This window comes from Lucilia sericata, unplaced genomic scaffold (genome assembly GCF_015586225.1).
Source record: "Lucilia sericata isolate MDLA Ls3-8-SP2 unplaced genomic scaffold, ASM1558622v1 Contig001898F_arrow, whole genome shotgun sequence".
Classification (NCBI taxonomy): Eukaryota; Metazoa; Arthropoda; class Insecta; order Diptera; family Calliphoridae; genus Lucilia; species Lucilia sericata.
The window spans coordinates 7,408-25,000 of NW_023995781.1; the positions used below are offsets into that span (position 1 = coordinate 7,408).

Genomic DNA, 17,593 nt, shown 5'->3' on the forward strand with positions numbered 1-17,593 from the left:
AGTTCAGTTCTAGTTCAGTTCTAGTTCAGTTCTAGTTCAGTTCTAGTTCTTCTAGTTCAGTTCTAGTTCAGTTCTAGTTCAGTTCTAGTTCAGTTCTAGTTAGTTCTAGTTCAGTTCTAGTTCAGTTCTAGTTCAGTTCTAGTTCAGTTCTAGTTCAGTTTTAGTTCAGTTCTAGTTCAGTTCTAGTTCAGTTCTAGTTCAGTTCTAGTCAGTCTAGTTCAGTCTAGTTCAGTTCTAGTTCAGTTCTAGTTCAGTTCTAGTTCAGTTCTAGTTCTAGTTCATTAGTTCAGTTCTAGTTCAGTTCTAGTTCAGTTCTAGTTCTGTTCTAGTTCTGTGCTAGTTCTGTTCTAGTTCTGTTCTAGTTTCAGTTAGTTCAGTTCTAGTTTAGTTCGAGTTCAATCTTTACGATGAATTCTCTACTTTCAACTTATAATGAATTTTTCTTAAAGAACAAGCGTAATTCCGACTCTTGTTCTTATTATCAAAAGTACCACAGTACCCCATCCATTTTCCATTATTTTAATTTCAATTAATTCGAAATCAATTTTAATATTAATCCCAAACTATAATCGAAAACCACTGTGCACTGTTTGTAAACTAAAAGCGGTTAGAATGGGAAAAAAGCAACATATTACTTTGTGTTGTATTTCGTTACATGTTTCTTTAAGTGAATAATAATCATTTAATTAAAACCCTAAGGAGCCAAATTCAATACGATATATACAGTTGTTGCTTACATTTGACACCCAGTGTGTGTCTGGGTCTAAGTAAAATGGGAAAAAGAGAAACATGTGTCTTGAATTTAAAAACTCATAATACTAAATTAGATTAACATTATTAAGCTTTTAGCAACAACGTTTGTCTTAGTAACAATATTTTTTTTCTCTCTTTATTTACAGCAAAAATCCATCTGTAACATAAAGGCAATAATGAATTGAAAATTCATGTTGAAATTTTCAACATAAACAAAAGTTGTTTTAAAAAGAAGACAATAGCAAGTAATAGATAACAAATCTATAAAAAAGCAAAACAAAATCATCAATTATGGCCGAACAACAGAAGCTATCGTTGTGTCCACGTTTAGTGGACTATTTGGCAATTGTGGGTGCTCGAACAACACCACCAATACACAAGGGATTACCAGGAAATAAGACACCACCTGTACAAGTAAGTATTACAAATTACTTAGTAGACAAAAAAGGAAACAAAAAATCATGTCCGTTTGGTAGTCTTTGAGGGCTGCAGAGATTACAAATAGAACAACAATGGTGCACTGAAATAATATGTTTAATATAAAACCATTTATAAATTAAAGGTCATTTTAAAGGTTATGACACTAAATCACTTTTAATTGAACTATAAGTTACCTGAAATTAGGTCTGAAATATAACTATACTAGAACTGAACTAGAACTTGAACTGAACTAGAATTGATATAAAACTGGAACTGAACTAGAACTGAACTAGAACTGAACTAGAACTGAACTAGAACTGAACTAGAACTGAACTAGAACTGAACTAGAACTGAACTAGAACTGAACTAGAACTGAACTAGAACTGAACTAGAACTGAACTAGAACTGAACTAGAACTGAACTAGAACTGAACTAGGACTGAACTAAAACTGAACTAAAACTGAACTAAAACTGAACTAGAACTGACTAGAACTGAACTAGAACTAGAACTGAACTAGAACTGAACTAGAACTGAACTAGAACTGAACTAGAACTGAACTAGAACTGAACTAGAACTGAACTAGAACTGAACTAGAACTGAACTAGAACTGAACTAGAACTGAACTAGAACTGAACTAGAACTGAACTAGAACTGAACTAGAACTAGAACTGAACTAGAACTGAACTAGAACTAGAACTGAACTAGAACTGAACGGAACTAGAACTGAACTAGAACTGAACTAGAACTGAACTAGAACTGAACTAGAACTGAACTAGAATGGAACTAGAACTGAACTAGAACTGAACTAGAACTGAACTAGAACTGAACTAGAACTGAACTAGAACTGAACTAGAACTGAACTAAAACTGAACTAGAACTGAACTAGAAACTGAACTAGAACTGAACTAGAACTGAACTAGAACTGAACTAGAACTGAACTAGAACTGAACTAGAACTGAACTAGAACTGAACTAGAACTGAACTAGAACTGAACTAGAACTGAACTAGAACTGAACTAGAACTGAACTAGAACTGAAACTAGAACTGAACTAGAACTGAACTAGAACTGAACTAGAACTGAACTAAACTGAACTAGAACTGAACTAGAACTGAACTAGAACTGAACTAGAACTGAACTAGAACTGACTAGAACTGAACTAGAACTGAACTAGAACTGAAACTAGAACTGAACTAGAACTGAACTAGAACTGAACTAGAACTGAACTAGAACTGAACTAGAACTGAACTAGACTGAACTAGGACTGACCTAGAACTAAACTGAACTAAAACTGAACTAAAACTGAACTAAAACTGAACTAAACTGAGCTAAGAACTGAACTAGAACTGAACTAGAACTGAACTAGAACTGAACTAGAACTGAACTAGAACTGAAACTAGAACTGAACTAGAACTGAACTAGAACTGAACTAGAACTAGAACTAGAACTGAACTAGAACTGAACTAGAACTAGAACTGAACTAGAACTGAAACTAGAACTGAACTAGAACTTGAACTAGAACTGAACTAGAACTGAACTAGAACTGAACTAGAACTGAACTAGAACTGAACTAGAACTGAACTAGAACTGAACTAGAACTGAACTAGAACTGAACTAGAACTGAACTAAAACTGAACTAGAACGGAACTAAAACTGAACTAGAACTGAACTAGAACTGAACTAGAACTGAACTAGGACTGAACTAGAACTGAACTAGAACTAAACAATAACTTTTTATTTAACTTAAAATATTTCAAAAATATCTCACATCAAATTCTATCTCTTTTCTAGATCCCCGAACTTTTAAGACGTTATCCACCCTCGGATCATGCCGATTTTCCCTTACCTCTCGATATGGTATATTTTTGTCAACCCGAAGGTTGTACCAGTGTTGGTCCTCGAAGAACTGGCTCAGCCATTCGAGATATGACATCATTTGTATTCGCCTTAACCGATAAAGATTCCGGAAAGACGCGATACGGTATATGTGTTAATTTCTATAGACCCGTAGAGAAACATACGCCCAATGTGGAGAAAGCCCAAACTCACAACACACCAGCGACAGCCCAAAGTACACGGGGTCGTAGAAGTTCGGCATTTCGCCGAGAATCATGGCGAAAAAGTATGGAGCGAAGTTCAGATTCGGCATTTAGTAGGCAAGTAGAGATTAAGATTAAAAACAAAATGCTTAAGCTTAATTTTGAGTTTTTCTTTTTAAATTTTGAGTTGTAGTCGTAGTATTTAGATAATTTTTGGGTTACGCTAAAATGCCTTTAAAGTACAATTGATATAATTCTCTTAATAGTTACGGCCTTCTAACTTCTTCTAGCGACTACAGAAGTAACGTCGCACCAAGTGATTCTGATCGTGAAATGACTTCTCGTAGAGATTCCGATACCCAACATCATGTATCACATCATGGTCACAATATGCAACAGGTGCCGAAATTGGGTCTAATGGCACCTTCAGCTGATTCCGAATCGGGTGGCAGTCATTCACCCTCACCGCGGGCCTCTAGGAAACGTACAAAATTAAGAAATCAATCATTGACTTCATTGTGCATAATATCACATCATCCTTTCTTCACCACATTTCGTGAATGTTTATTTATATTGAAGAAGTTAATAGATGCCTGTAATGAATCCTCCTCACCCAAGAGGGTGGGGGCATCACAGAAAAATAATCGAGATAATGTGTGGACCGTATTAACGGGTCATGCTAGTGAGGCGACTTCTTCTATAGTGCTACATGATGTTAAAGAAATTGAAACCTGGATATTGAGATTGTTATCCACACCGGTACCAGTGCCGGGTTCAACAAGAGTTGAGGTGTGTGTTGGAAATTTTTTGTAAAAATTCAAATTTGTTTTATTTTATATATAATTTTTCTTAGGTGGAGGTACTATCTCCCACAGTCCATGAACCTTTACTGTTCGCTTTGCCCGATCATACTAGATTTTCCTTAGTTGACTTTCCTTTACATTTGCCTTTGGAGTTGTTGGGCGTAGAGACCTGCTTAAAGGTTTGGACTTTAATTATGTTGGAGAACAAGGTGTTGTTTCAATCTCGTGACTATAATGCACTCTCCATGTCGGTAATGGCGTTTGTCACAATGTTATATCCTTTGGAATATATGTTTCCGGTGATACCGCTACTGCCCACATGTTTGAGTTGTGCTGAACAATTGCTGTTGGCTCCCACACCGTTTGTTATTGGTGTACCGGCCACATTTTTAATGTATAAAAAGAATTTCCGGTTGGTATTCCATAAACTATAGAAATAAATATTTCCTATTAACATTTAAATATCTACAGCTTGCCCGATGATATTTGGGTGGTGGATTTGGATTCTACAAAACTAACTCCTCCTACTGGCGGCTATGATGAAATACCTCCGCTTCCCGAACCAGAAGGCACAGTTTTGAAAAATCATTTGAAACAGGTATGTGAACGCAAAACTTTTGTATTTTGAAATAGATTTTAAAAATATATATTTTTTAAAGAAATATTGGCTAAAGCTTTTCTTTTTAATTAAAAATTTTTTCCAAATTTAATTCGATTAAAAAAATAATTGTTAAGAAAACTTACACTTAAATTGTAAATTTCAAACATAAATGTTTTCTCTAACTCTCTCGACAACAAAAAGCTTTCAGTGTTACATCTAAAACTTTCTCTCTCTATACTTAGTTATACGAATATAAACATTCATTTTCTCATTGTCATTATTGTTTCGAAAAATTCATTAATAACTCTCAGGAGTTTTAATATTTTGTACAGTATTTTTTTATAAAAGCACTTGAATTATGTTAAATATAATTTACCAATTATTTTTGGTTATTTTACCTCTTCTAAAACTTCTTATTGCTTTATTTTCTTTCAAATTATTTATTAAATATCATGCTCTCTCTTTCTACTTTTTAACGATAACTAACAACAACTACATTGTCATCATTTTAAACAAAAAATATATTCAAATCAATGAAATACTTTCGTTCATCTTATAATAAAAAAAATATCTAAAAACACAGGCTATGCAACTTATGGATGAAGCTGGACTTGGTGTAAATATTTATTTGATTTTCTTTCTAGTTTTCATTTAACTTTTTTGCCCTCATATCTAAATGTTTAAAAGTTTAGTTGGCATGTTTTTTAAGTTTTATATATAAATATATTTAAAAAGTTTATGTTAATTAGCTTAATTATTTAAAATTATTTGTAGCAGCTTAATTATTTATGTTTAAAATTTAATTTTACTAACCTAATACTTTAAAAATCGCAGAGGAAAGGTCCTTAATCTACGATCACTTTTAAAAGATTTAAACTATGTTCCTAAGATCCAAACGAACAAATTACATTATTCTCGCTTAATAGATTGTATAATGTTGTTCGGTTCAATTTTCAATATTAAATACCCTAAATCAAAAGAAAATGTGTGTGAAATTTCAGCCCACTCTTTAGGCCTTTTTGTGTCTTCAACAGAAACGCTCACATACGGACAACAGTCCCAGTTATAGAAGATCCCTTTAATGAGATCAATGATCAGTTATGAGCAAATCAGGGAAAACTTTGGACTGCCAAATTATATACTGTTATCATAATATGTATATTAATTAATCGTTATTAATTAATGAAATGTGTGTTTTTAAGTGATTTTCGGAAATGGACCTTGATCAATAATAGACTAATCCGGAAAAATATCCTAAATGATTTATACATAAATATGCAAAACCTTGTTAATGGTGAATTTAATATCGATACTTTTAGTTATTAATGAATTATGTGTGTTTCACATACTTTCGGAAGAGGACCTTATATGGGAGCTACGATCAATAATACAGCAATCTGAAAAAATTCCTGAAACGATTTGTTTTTTGACAAATATCATCTCAATTATGTAATTTTGAGCTTTTAAATAATTTTCAGAAGTGGACCTTTTATAGGAGCTACGAAATATAATGGACCGATTCAGATCTAGATTGGTGATATGCTTTCTGTTGATGTTAGATTTATATGAATACAATTTTGATGTAATTGACGATAAATCTAATTTGCCGGTAATATTTATAGTTGTATGGGGACTGTAGGAAATTTTAACCTATTTTTTGTAATTATCAGCTCTAGTTTCTGAAAACACTATTGGAATATGGAGTTAAAAATATCTAATTTTTCGGGGTTCTCTGAAATTATTACTCATTACTTTTACGTAGTGGACCGATTTGAGTGATTTTTAATACCAATCCGCTGAGAACAATACTGAATTTTTTTGATAAATTTCATTCATTTCTGTTGCTTTCATAGATAAATCGACTAAGAATTTCCTAAGGACCCGGAAAATACATACAATATAATTTGTAGAGTTGGTAGAGGGTATAATAAACTAGTTAAAGTTGATTAAAAATTCCACTTTTTCCCGGTAAATTTAAGATCGCATTTATTCAGAAGGTCAAATGGCAGAGAAATTATTTCGACCTCTTTTTTGATTATTCCTTTTATAATAATCATTGTAAAGGAATAGAGACACCTATAATTGATTAGAATATAATACTCCAAAAACAGTCCCACCCAAAATTTCGGAAATCTCGTAAACCATTGTGATTCCTGAGAGGCGAAACCTTGAGATCATACATGATATGATTTGAATGATAAATAAGCCTTGCATAAGTTAGTCAGAGTGAGGATCTTTCTTTAAGTGTTTCTTGGAAACAACCCTCTCTCTCTCTCTACCTTAGAAAAATATACACAAAGTTTTACTAATTATTGCATGAATTTTTATTTCTTAAGCTTTTTATGATTTTTAATTTCCAAAGCTTTTTTACAATTTAAGTTCCAAAGCACCACAATTGTACTAATAACAGTCATCAAATATCAAATTCATAATCAAAATATTAAGAAAAATATAGATCATAACTAAAAAAGCATAAATCATACATGACGACTGTTATCACTACATGTTGTACATTTGTAAAATCCTTTCAAAAAAAATCATACTACTTCCCACATTCTATATATGTAAAGAAATAACAATTGGTTACAAAATACCAAACCTCTAACAAAAGTTTTCAGTTTAAGAAAATTATTCAAAAATTTCCCAATTAATGTTTAATATTTTCAAATCAAATAGGCTTTAAGTTCCATGACTGCTTCAAATCAAGCAATATCAACACAACAACTAATGCCCTCGGTAAGGGATAGTTTAACAGAGCCCACTTTATTGGGGTAAGTTAAAGGGATTTGAAAGAAAACTTTATAAATCTCAAATTAAAATTATTATCTTTTTTATATAGGGTCTCACAGGCCAGATTACCCTTACAGTCACCCTCTCAATCGGCTTATACTAGTCAAAGAAATTCGGTGTCTACTCAGGGAGCCATGTCACGACAGCCCAGTCCCATGAATTCACCGGCCTTAAATCCTTTTATATATGGCACCGATGTCGATTCGGTAGATGTGGCCACCAGAGTAGCCATGGTAAGTTTTAGAGTTTGTTTTAAAAATAAACTATTACATTTATTTGCCCTTTTTGTTCAGGTGCGTTTCTTTAACTCCCAAAATACTTTGGCCAACTTTGCTGAACACACTCGTACGCTACGCTTATATCCTCGTCCTGTGGTGGCCTTTCAAATTAATAGCTTTTTACGCTCACGACCTCGCGCTTCATCGTTCCTCAATCAGTTTGCCAAGACTCAGGCTGTAGAATTTTTAGCTGAATGGTCTCTGACACCCACAAATGTAGCCTTTCTTAGAGTACAAACTGGTGTTATGGATCCTTTACAAGTTGGCGATAAACCCAAATGGTTTGCTCATGGTTTAACACCTATACGTTTTTCCGTTTGGGATGATGGCAGTTCCTTAAATGGTGCTTTACGTTCACTCAAACAATTGGAATGTGCTGCCACCGATGAGAGTGGTTCTGATTCCGAGGGGGCCGATAGTTCGAGTTCTTCTTATTCCTCTTTGAGTGATTTTGTTTCGGAAATGGTTTCATCTGATCTTTCGCCTAGTTTACATGATGTTTTTGGCTCACACAATCGTCCTCATAATGTTCCTCAGACATTGTCTTCTAATTTAGATCCAGCATTGGTGTATCATCCTCCTAGTAAGCTACAATATCCCGAGGGTATGGTGGAACAAATGTCTTCCAAAGAGGATGAAGATGATCGTCCAGAGTCGCCCATGTCATCAGCCTCATCTAGTCGTTCCGACTTGTCCTCGCCTAGTTTTAATCGTGATTCGGAATTTGATTTTCCCGCCAAACCATTTGAGTTGGCTGCACCAGTGGCTCAAAGACTAGATGCCACCATTAAGGCGGCCAGTTTGGAACAGGAATCGGAAACTAATTCTAATATAACAATTACCGCACCTCAAGGTCATCAGAGGACGCCGAGAGATCAAGAAAATCGGCATGTAACGGAAAAGAAAATACCGGTAAGTTTTTGAAACAGAATTCACTTCTAAACTCTTGCTGTCATATAACTTTTCTCACAAATTTAGCCTCCCATTACGCCCGTTAAACAGCCCAGTGTCACTAATATCTTGGCTCGTACTGGTAGCTCTGGTTCCAGTTCCAGCAGCCCAGGACGTCAATCCTCACAGTCCTCACTATTTGAAAATATTGCTTCACATGCCAAGGATTTAGTAAGAGAAACTACCCGACAAAGTAGCCAGGAGGGCATATTGGCTCACATGGACAAGGTAAGTGTTTCCCCACTTTCTCCAAAAAAAAATAATGTCAACTAAATAAATGTTGTGTTGATGTTTTTTTAAGTTTGATCTTAAAAATTTAATTTAAATATTTTCTTTAAAACATTATGAAAAAACCCCTCTTTTTAAACAAAAACACTTATTACACTGTAAACTTAAATACTTTAAAAGAAAACTATGTTTAAAATCAAACAAATCAATAAATATTTTAGCAATCTTTGGATGAAGATATTGATGACAAAATGCGTCATACATTCGAAAAGGTTTGTAATAGTGTTGCCAATCTTTGCTGAACTACTGTTAATACCCTGAATATATATGTATTTAATAAACTATAATCCAACGGGGTTTCTTAACAAATTATATATTTTAGTTGCTATTTAAAACACTTTTAGTAGTTTTTATATTTATTAAAAAAATAAACAATTGGTTCAAGCAAAATTTAACACTTTAAATTTATGTTCGTTTTTTTTTTTTTTGGTAAAATTAAACAATGCTCCATTAAATGTAGCAAGATCTCTTTTAAAGAATTGAGTATTTATGAAAAATGGAGCCTTTAAATTAAATTATATGATACTGATCTTAAATCGGCTGAAGATCCTTATTAAAATCTGTGATCTCTTAAATCTTCCATAAAATACGTAAACAAAAAAATCGATGATCACTTTAATTTTCAAAACAAAATGTTTTTATAAAATACCTAAAATCAGCAGTTGATCCCTAATAATGTCAGTGATCATTTCAATTACACATCAAAATAAAATTTTTGTATGGAAATCTTATAATTGGCTGTAGATCCTTAATAAAATCTGTGATCACTTCAATTTTTCATTACAATTCAATTATTGTACGATAAACCTAAAATCGGCTGTAGATCGTTAATAAAATCTGCGATCACTTTAGTTTCTCATCATAATTAAATTCATGTATGAAATACCAAAAATACTTAACGAAATCTGTGATCACTTTAACTTAAATGATCCTTATTAAAATCTGTGATCTCTTAAATTTTCCATAAAATACGTAAACAAAAAAATCGATGATCACTTTAATTTTCAAAACAAAATGTTTTTATAAAATATCTAAATCAGCAGTTGATCCCTAATAATGTCAGTGATCATTTCAATTACACATCAAAATAAAATTTTTGTATGGAAATCTTATAATTGGCTGTAGATCCTTAATAAAATCTGTGATCACTTCAATTTTTCATTACAATTCAATTATTGTACGATAAACCTAAAATCGGCTGTAGATCGTTAATAAAATCTGCGATCACTTTAGTTTCTCATCATAATTAAATTCATGTATGAAATACCAAAAATACTTAACGAAATCTGTGATCACTTTAACTTAAATGTTTGTATGAAATACCCAAAATCGGCTTTGGATCCTTAATAAAGTTTGTGATCACTTCAATTTATCATCTAAATTCAATTATTTTATAATAAACCTAAAATCGGCTGTAGATCGTTAATAAAATATGTGATCACTTCACTCCTTATAAATCATGAAATACTTAAAATCAGCCGTAGATCCTTAAGAAAATCTTTGATCATTCAACTTAAATTTTTGTAAGAAATACCTAAAATCGACTGTAGATCCTTAATAAAGTGTATGATCACCTCAATTTAAATAAACCCAAAAATCGGCTGTAGATCGGTAATAAAATCTGCGATCACTTTAGTTTCTCATCATAATTCAAATATTGTATGGAAGACCTAAAAACTGCTGTATATCCTAAACAAAATCTTTGATCACTTCTATTTTTCATTAAATCCTAAAATCGGCAGTAGATCCTTAACAACATGATCACGTAGTTTTCCCCATCAACATACAATTTTAATATGAAATACCTAAAATCATCTAAAATAAAGTCTGTAATCTTATGAGAAACTCAAAATCGACTAAAGAACCTCCAGAACCCTGCAAAAATTATTGGAGTACATAGTCCATTTAGGTAATCCAAAAACTACACGTCTGTAAACATTATTGGAGTACATGATCCATATAGTAGTCCTACGTATGCAAGCATGGATCATGTTTATTATTTTTGAAAACAAAGTGGTCCATAGCCTACATATTGCGGATCATGTATTCCCATAATTTCAGCAAGGGACTAGTTTTGGGATTACTCCAATGTAATGTATTGATGGATTACGTGATCCTCACCTAGGACATCACAATGTTAAATGGAGTATACTTTTTCCATATCTGTAGATTAGTTTTGGACCAGTTCTAGTCCTTTAGGAGTACGCGTTTGCGGAGTAGTCTCAATTTTTGCAGGGGAACTCCTCAAATAAGAAAATTTAAAAAATTTGTGATCGAATTTTTATCAATAATGTCTTCTATGCATTCATATCTCTGATTAATTTTTCAAAAATTTTATGTTTGAATTGTGTTTTTAATTTAAGGTTGAAACTGACTCCAGCGAGGAAGATTCTTCTGAAAAGGTTAACGAAATTTACTTAAAAGATATGCAATAGTTAGAAGAATTCATCTACGATCTCTCATAAATAGTTTAGGTTCAAATAAATGGTTTCTTAGAGATACATTTAAGATGTAGTATTTATCACTAACTTCATGTTCATAGATAGGAGGGCGACTTTACTAAGGAAGATCACTAAGAAGTTTCACTGATATTTGGATTTGTTAGATATTCTAACATCTTAGATGTTGAAGCATTTATAAAATTAGAAATTTAATTAGAAAACAAAATTATTGTTAATTTTAATGTTATTTTTTGATAAATCTCATTTACACCTTTATACACTATCCAAAAAAGTATTCGACACAAAATTACACTTTCCTCTTACCTTCCCTGTTTAAACATTAAGAGTCCTGTTAAGATATCAAAGAGATTACAGATCAAATTCATTAATCGCTTAAAGATCAAATGATTTAAAAATTAATCCCTTTATTATAAGATCGTTAACGATCGGTTCTCAAAAAGTTGTGACGAAAATAAAACTGTAGCAAAAATCTCTTTGCAATAGGCGATCGATCGACAACGATCGGTTGCCACTGATAATACATTTTCTCTATGGATGATCGATCATATTGTAACTGAACATTGTTTCCATTGAAATATAAAAATCACATGACTTTTCCATTACATTTATGTATGTATATGATTTGCCATTATAATCCCATATCGATCATGTTGCGATCATCCATATATTGATATCTTAACAGACCCTTTAAGAAAATTAAAATTTTTATTTTGTTAATTCACTATTTTTTATTCTTTAAGCACTTTGTACTGAGTAGTTAGCGTTACAATATCCCAATCAATTTAGAACCGCAATTATATACAAAATGTTTAAAAAAACTAAAATCTCAAAACGTCTCGCAGCTTACATTGCATGCTAAGAAAGCAGCCGGGGAAGCATCCAAGCAGGCTTTAGAAGTCTCTAAGCAGGCGGCTGGAGTTAGTAAGAATACCTTTGAGGATTTAAGTTATGTGGGTAAATCAACCTTGGGAGATATAACGAAAAAAGCCAAGGAAGAAGCCACTAAAAAGGGTCTTATCAAAGTAGATGAAAAAGCAGAACCACCAAGTCCAGGAGCAGGCAATCAATTGGCTACACAGAAACAATTACAAAACAGTGGAACGGGTTCGGGAAATTTCTTTTCTAATATAGGCAGTGATTTCAATGGTTTGGCCTCCTCAACTTCCACCATGTTTTCGGGAATGTTTGGAAAGAGTAAGTTATTAACAAGGGATCAATTTATATATACATGCCTTATATATATTTTCGTTTGATCTTATAGAAAACCAACAAAAACAACCCCAAGTCTCAGCACAACAAACTATGGGTCCTAAATCAAAGTCAGGTTTGGGTTTCGATCCCTTCCCAGGACGTAAAGGTTTAGTAGAAAGAACACCTTTAATAAAACATGCTGGACCGCATAAAACCCAAGAAGAAATAACAAGACAACAAAATCAGGAAAGATCACATAGTAATGCTGAAAATCAGGCCTTTCTAAAAGACATGACAAATCAGGTATTGGCCGGTGAAGGTATAGGCTGGTTGAAAATGAATCGTTTTAAGAAACTAATGGAAGATGAATCCTATCGCACTTTGGTCTTAAGTAAATTAAATAAAACTTTGGATAAGAAAATAGCCCCAGATGATCATATAGATGATATGGTAGGTATCCCAAAATAAAAGAAAAAATTCCTTCATTTATTTGTTTCTCTTACATAAAGTGTGTCACCAAACCGGTATGGAAGGGTATGCTGAAATGTCTACAGGCCATTACTTCCGGCCTGGAGGTTACTTTCTCTAATTTTGGTTTGGGTGGCACAGCCTCCGTTTTTCAAATGATGGAAATTGCTCATACCCATTACTGGAGTAAAGAACTCAATGATGCTAGTGATATGTCTTCTAGTTTACTCTCTAGCCATGCCACCAGTCCTATGGGTAGTAGGGAAAATTTACGCTCCCCCTCTAGTCCTAATGGTTCACACTCCGGTCTGGGCAGTGAATGGGCTTCACCGCAAGAATCTCGTAAAAGTTCTACTCATACCGATAGATCGGGACCAACACAAGTTGCTGGCAATACTGGTCCCTCTAGACGTCTATCCACAGCCGATAGTCAAGATGGCCAATCTACCACAGAAATGTTTAAGGATATGTTGGCTCAGAAGCGATCGGCTTTGTTGAGTAAATTGACTTCATTTGACTCAGATGTAAGTATTGAAATTATGTCTTTATTTGTGTATATTTTTCAGAATATCTTAAAATGCTTATATCCCAGTGTATCATTGAAGTAATTATCTAAATGTATATAATATTAATATATAGTAAACATATAAAATACAGTGGAGTTAAATGCGAGAAAAGTTGAAAACTTCTGCAGCAGATAAAATATATGTATATATAAAAAGTGATAAATATATGATAACCTTTACTGTTTCGATATGCACAACTTTTAAATGTATCGATATAAACTTTGAAGAGTTATATATGTATCAATAATGTGACCATCAGTGTATAAATTACTCGAAATACTATTATTTTTGGATCAGACGAAGTCTTGAAAATGGCTTGGTTTCAGGATCATATATACTTCATCGAATAACCCTACGAGATATTAAATATGTAGGACTGTAGACCGAACGATTCGAAAATCATAACTAAAACTGGTAACATAATATCAAGAGTCTATTTGTCAATTAACAGATCGAACGACCTCAATTGATAACCATAACCCGAAAGACATTCTTATTGTATATACTAGTCACCTTAGTTGATCCCTATTTTCGATTTGCAGGACATATATTAAAGTCAGAACGATTAGGGAATAGATACTTAAACCGATAACATAATATCAATAAGAGTCTCTTCGTAATTATATATTACTTACATCGGCTACTACAACTAAAATCCCTTTTTTGCTAACTAGAAAGTTAATATCTAGCCAAAGTAATCATTAGTATCATTTATTCTTCGTTCGTCTATAATAAATCCGTGAAATTCCGCAAACGATAGTCAACTAGCGTTTCAAACTTAGAACCGCATAAGAACAGAATGGTTGAATAACCTCTCCATCCAAAAAATTTCGATCTTAATGAAAACATCTTAAGGTTCTTTGTTAAAGCTCGAAGCAAGAAATCGTCAACTGCCATATGACCCCTATGATGATTCAAATGACTTCTATCGGCCATATAGTGTTTTGCCATGTTATTCCGATAAATAGGTCTATGCCCTCTAATTGCTCGTCCGCCTAGTATCCAGCAGTACATAAATTCAACCACTTTGCTATTTCATTAAGGGATCATCAGATCTTTAAGACTTTTAGATCTCCTTCTTATGTCTGTGTCCACCAGAAATCGGGTAGTATACAAGTTCTTTGTGAAGTCAATTTTCGAATTTATTATCCGAGACACAAGCCATTACCAGTAACAGAGTTGTGTTTAAAGGCTAACAGAACCTTCATGGAGTGTTCAGGGTATAGTGGGAGCAATCAAAATTGAATTTTGGGCGCATTTAAACACCAAATGGGTGACTACCGACGACATATATGGCAAACCTCCCACAGTATAGCAGAATGATCACAACGTCTTAAATTTCATCGATTATGGGTCCTTAGGATTTTTTTGTTTCGCTTTATATGACAGAAATTTAAGCTTTTGTTGAGAACTGTATGGGCCGGTGAGTTTGAAATAAACCATTGAGATATGATATTGGACTTTTTAAGGAAATCAAATATATAACCTTTGAGAATATTCGATTTCAGAAGGATGCCACACCACGTCACACATCACATGAAATAATCGATGTTTTGTGCACCTAAGCGAAACTATACGAATAATCTTAAACCGTTACACAACCATATGTTTTATAATTCCCGATCCAATCGAGAGAAATCAAAAGTAGAATCGCAAATGGAGACACGAGTTTGAAATTAACAATTATACCATGATTACGGACTTTTTAATGAACGGTGTAGAAAGGTTGGCGCACCACGTACCCAGCTGAGCGGGCAATCGATTTTTTGTACAATTATTCGCTTCGGAACTGTGGTGCGAGAGATAGATGACGAAACCACGTAAAGCCTAAAATGAAGTCTCGAATAACACTGAGGAAAACGTTGGATATTTAAGAGTTCTAGTCCTTTGACTGTGATAAATTACTATAAGGAAAATTTCAAACTATTTGGGTCCTATTCGCTCTATATTCGTATAATTTGCTTCTCTACTTATAGAAAAGGCATTTGTCTTCAACTTTCCCTCATTAACTCCACTGTATACCATTATCGATGTTATTGTTGTTGTCCTACTGTCACCCCAGCCCTTTTAGACTACATATTTTGAATTGAGTTTAACGTATTAAAAGTTGAGTTGAAATATTTTAGTCATCATTCATATTGATTTAAATAATAAAACTATTTATTAGCTGTTTTCATAAAAACGTACATTTTAGTCAAAAAATATCCCATTTATCCAAAGTATCCCAACAAGTCATTCAAATTGTTGTATATAAATAAATCCTATTCATCATAAATATATAATGCATTTTAATTAAATGTCAGCAGCTTGTTTTAAAAATAAAAAAAAAAAATTAAATAAATATTTAATAAAAATAACATGCCTAAAACTTAAAGTAGTAAATTAAAAAAAAATGCTTAATAATTTAACTAAATTAAATAAAAATATACATGTTGTAATACGTGTTCTTATTAAAAAAAACATAAATTATCTTAAACAAAAAATCTAAAAAAGTATAGAAAAATATTGTTGTATTGCATTTATACTACTATTGTACTTTGCTACTACTATTTCTACTACTACTACTACTACATACTACTAATTAAATTCGTAGGCTGCTGGTTCTACCGGTGCACTATCGGTTGTTAGTGATCTACTGCCCGTTGGTAGTTTGAATGTACGTATGCCATCCAGTTGTCGTTCTACTGTTTCCGATACTGAATACGAAAATGTAAGTAAAATTCTTAAAGAAAAAAACAGAAGTATTTGTTCGCAAAAAAAAGACAGGAATTCATTTCATAACATTCCGTGATAAAAACCACCAACCCACCTAAAAAAACTTAAATGTATTTTGTTATACATTTGTTTAAGGAAATGTTGAGTGTTTTCTTTTTCTAATATCGACCTTGTTGTTTAAAACAAACATGTTTCCCCCGCTTTAAATTTGAATTATTTAAATCATTTTGTTATTGGTTCGATTCTATAATTTCTTTAATTGATCCATAATTTTAGACAACAACCTCCAAAGATTCTAAACGCAGTTCAGCCAATATGTGGTCTGGTAAATCTACTCTTAGCGCTGGTTTTCGCTATACGGGTGGTCATTTAATAAATACCTCTTCATCACCGTCGCCCGATAGTCCTCGTGTTTATTTGTTCGAGGGTTTATTGGGTAAGGATCGCTCAAATCTTTGGAATCAAATGCAATTTTGGGAAGATGCCTTTTGGATGCTGTGAGTCAGGAGCGTGATATGATTGGTATGGATCAGGTAGTTGATTAGATGTTTTTCTAATATATATATTAAGTTTATTTGTGATTTAAGGAAGTTTAAATGTTGATAGAAAGTTTCTAATCTTAAACATTGTTAAACTGAATGAAGCATTTAAAATAAAAGCTTTTATGACTTTTCTTTTCTACGGTACAAAACTATTAAGATAAGGTTTCATAATGCTAAATCAAGCTCTTACTCTCAAAGGTTAAAGCTTTTAAAATAAAGTTTTATTGAAGCTTTTAAGACTCAAGACCTCGATGGAGGTCTGTATGGAGGACGGAGTATTTAATTAACTATCTATCTATATATCTATCTATCTATCTATCTATCTATCTATCTATCTATCTATCTATCTATCTATCTATCTATCTATCTATCTATCTATCTATCTATTCTATCTATCTATCTATCTATCTATCTATCTATCTATCTATCATCTATCTATCTATCTATCTATCTATCTATCTATCTATCTATCTATCTATCTATCTATCTATCTATCTATCTATCTATCTATCTATCTATCTATCTATCTATCTATCTATCTATCTATCTATCTATCTATCTATCTATCTATCTATCTATCTATCTATCTATCTATCTATCTATCTATCTATCTATCTATCTATCTATCTATCTATCTATCTATCTATCTATCTATCTATCTATCTATCTATCTATCTATCTATCTATCTATCTATCTATCTATCTATCTATCTATCTATCTATCTAT

General features: G+C 32.6%; 1 protein-coding gene across 1 annotated transcript in view; it reads left to right on the forward strand.

The window, feature by feature from the left end:
• Positions 1-747: 747 nt before the first annotated feature.
• Positions 748-17,593, forward strand: part of LOC119612986 (MAP kinase-activating death domain protein-like) — a 38,160-nt gene continuing 21,314 nt past the window's right edge. Inside the window, 18 exon segments of the mRNA XM_037968902.1 lie at positions 748-767; positions 900-1,167; positions 2,964-3,328; positions 3,502-4,000; positions 4,065-4,426; positions 4,486-4,612; positions 5,199-5,231; positions 7,292-7,386; positions 7,455-7,638; positions 7,699-8,595; positions 8,662-8,862; positions 9,084-9,134; positions 12,227-12,578; positions 12,646-13,025; positions 13,085-13,567; positions 16,203-16,319; positions 16,601-16,811; positions 16,814-16,857. Of these exon segments, the coding sequence (XP_037824830.1) occupies positions 1,045-1,167; positions 2,964-3,328; positions 3,502-4,000; positions 4,065-4,426; positions 4,486-4,612; positions 5,199-5,231; positions 7,292-7,386; positions 7,455-7,638; positions 7,699-8,595; positions 8,662-8,862; positions 9,084-9,134; positions 12,227-12,578; positions 12,646-13,025; positions 13,085-13,567; positions 16,203-16,319; positions 16,601-16,811; positions 16,814-16,857 (4,524 nt within the window). The 5' untranslated portion in view covers positions 748-767; positions 900-1,044.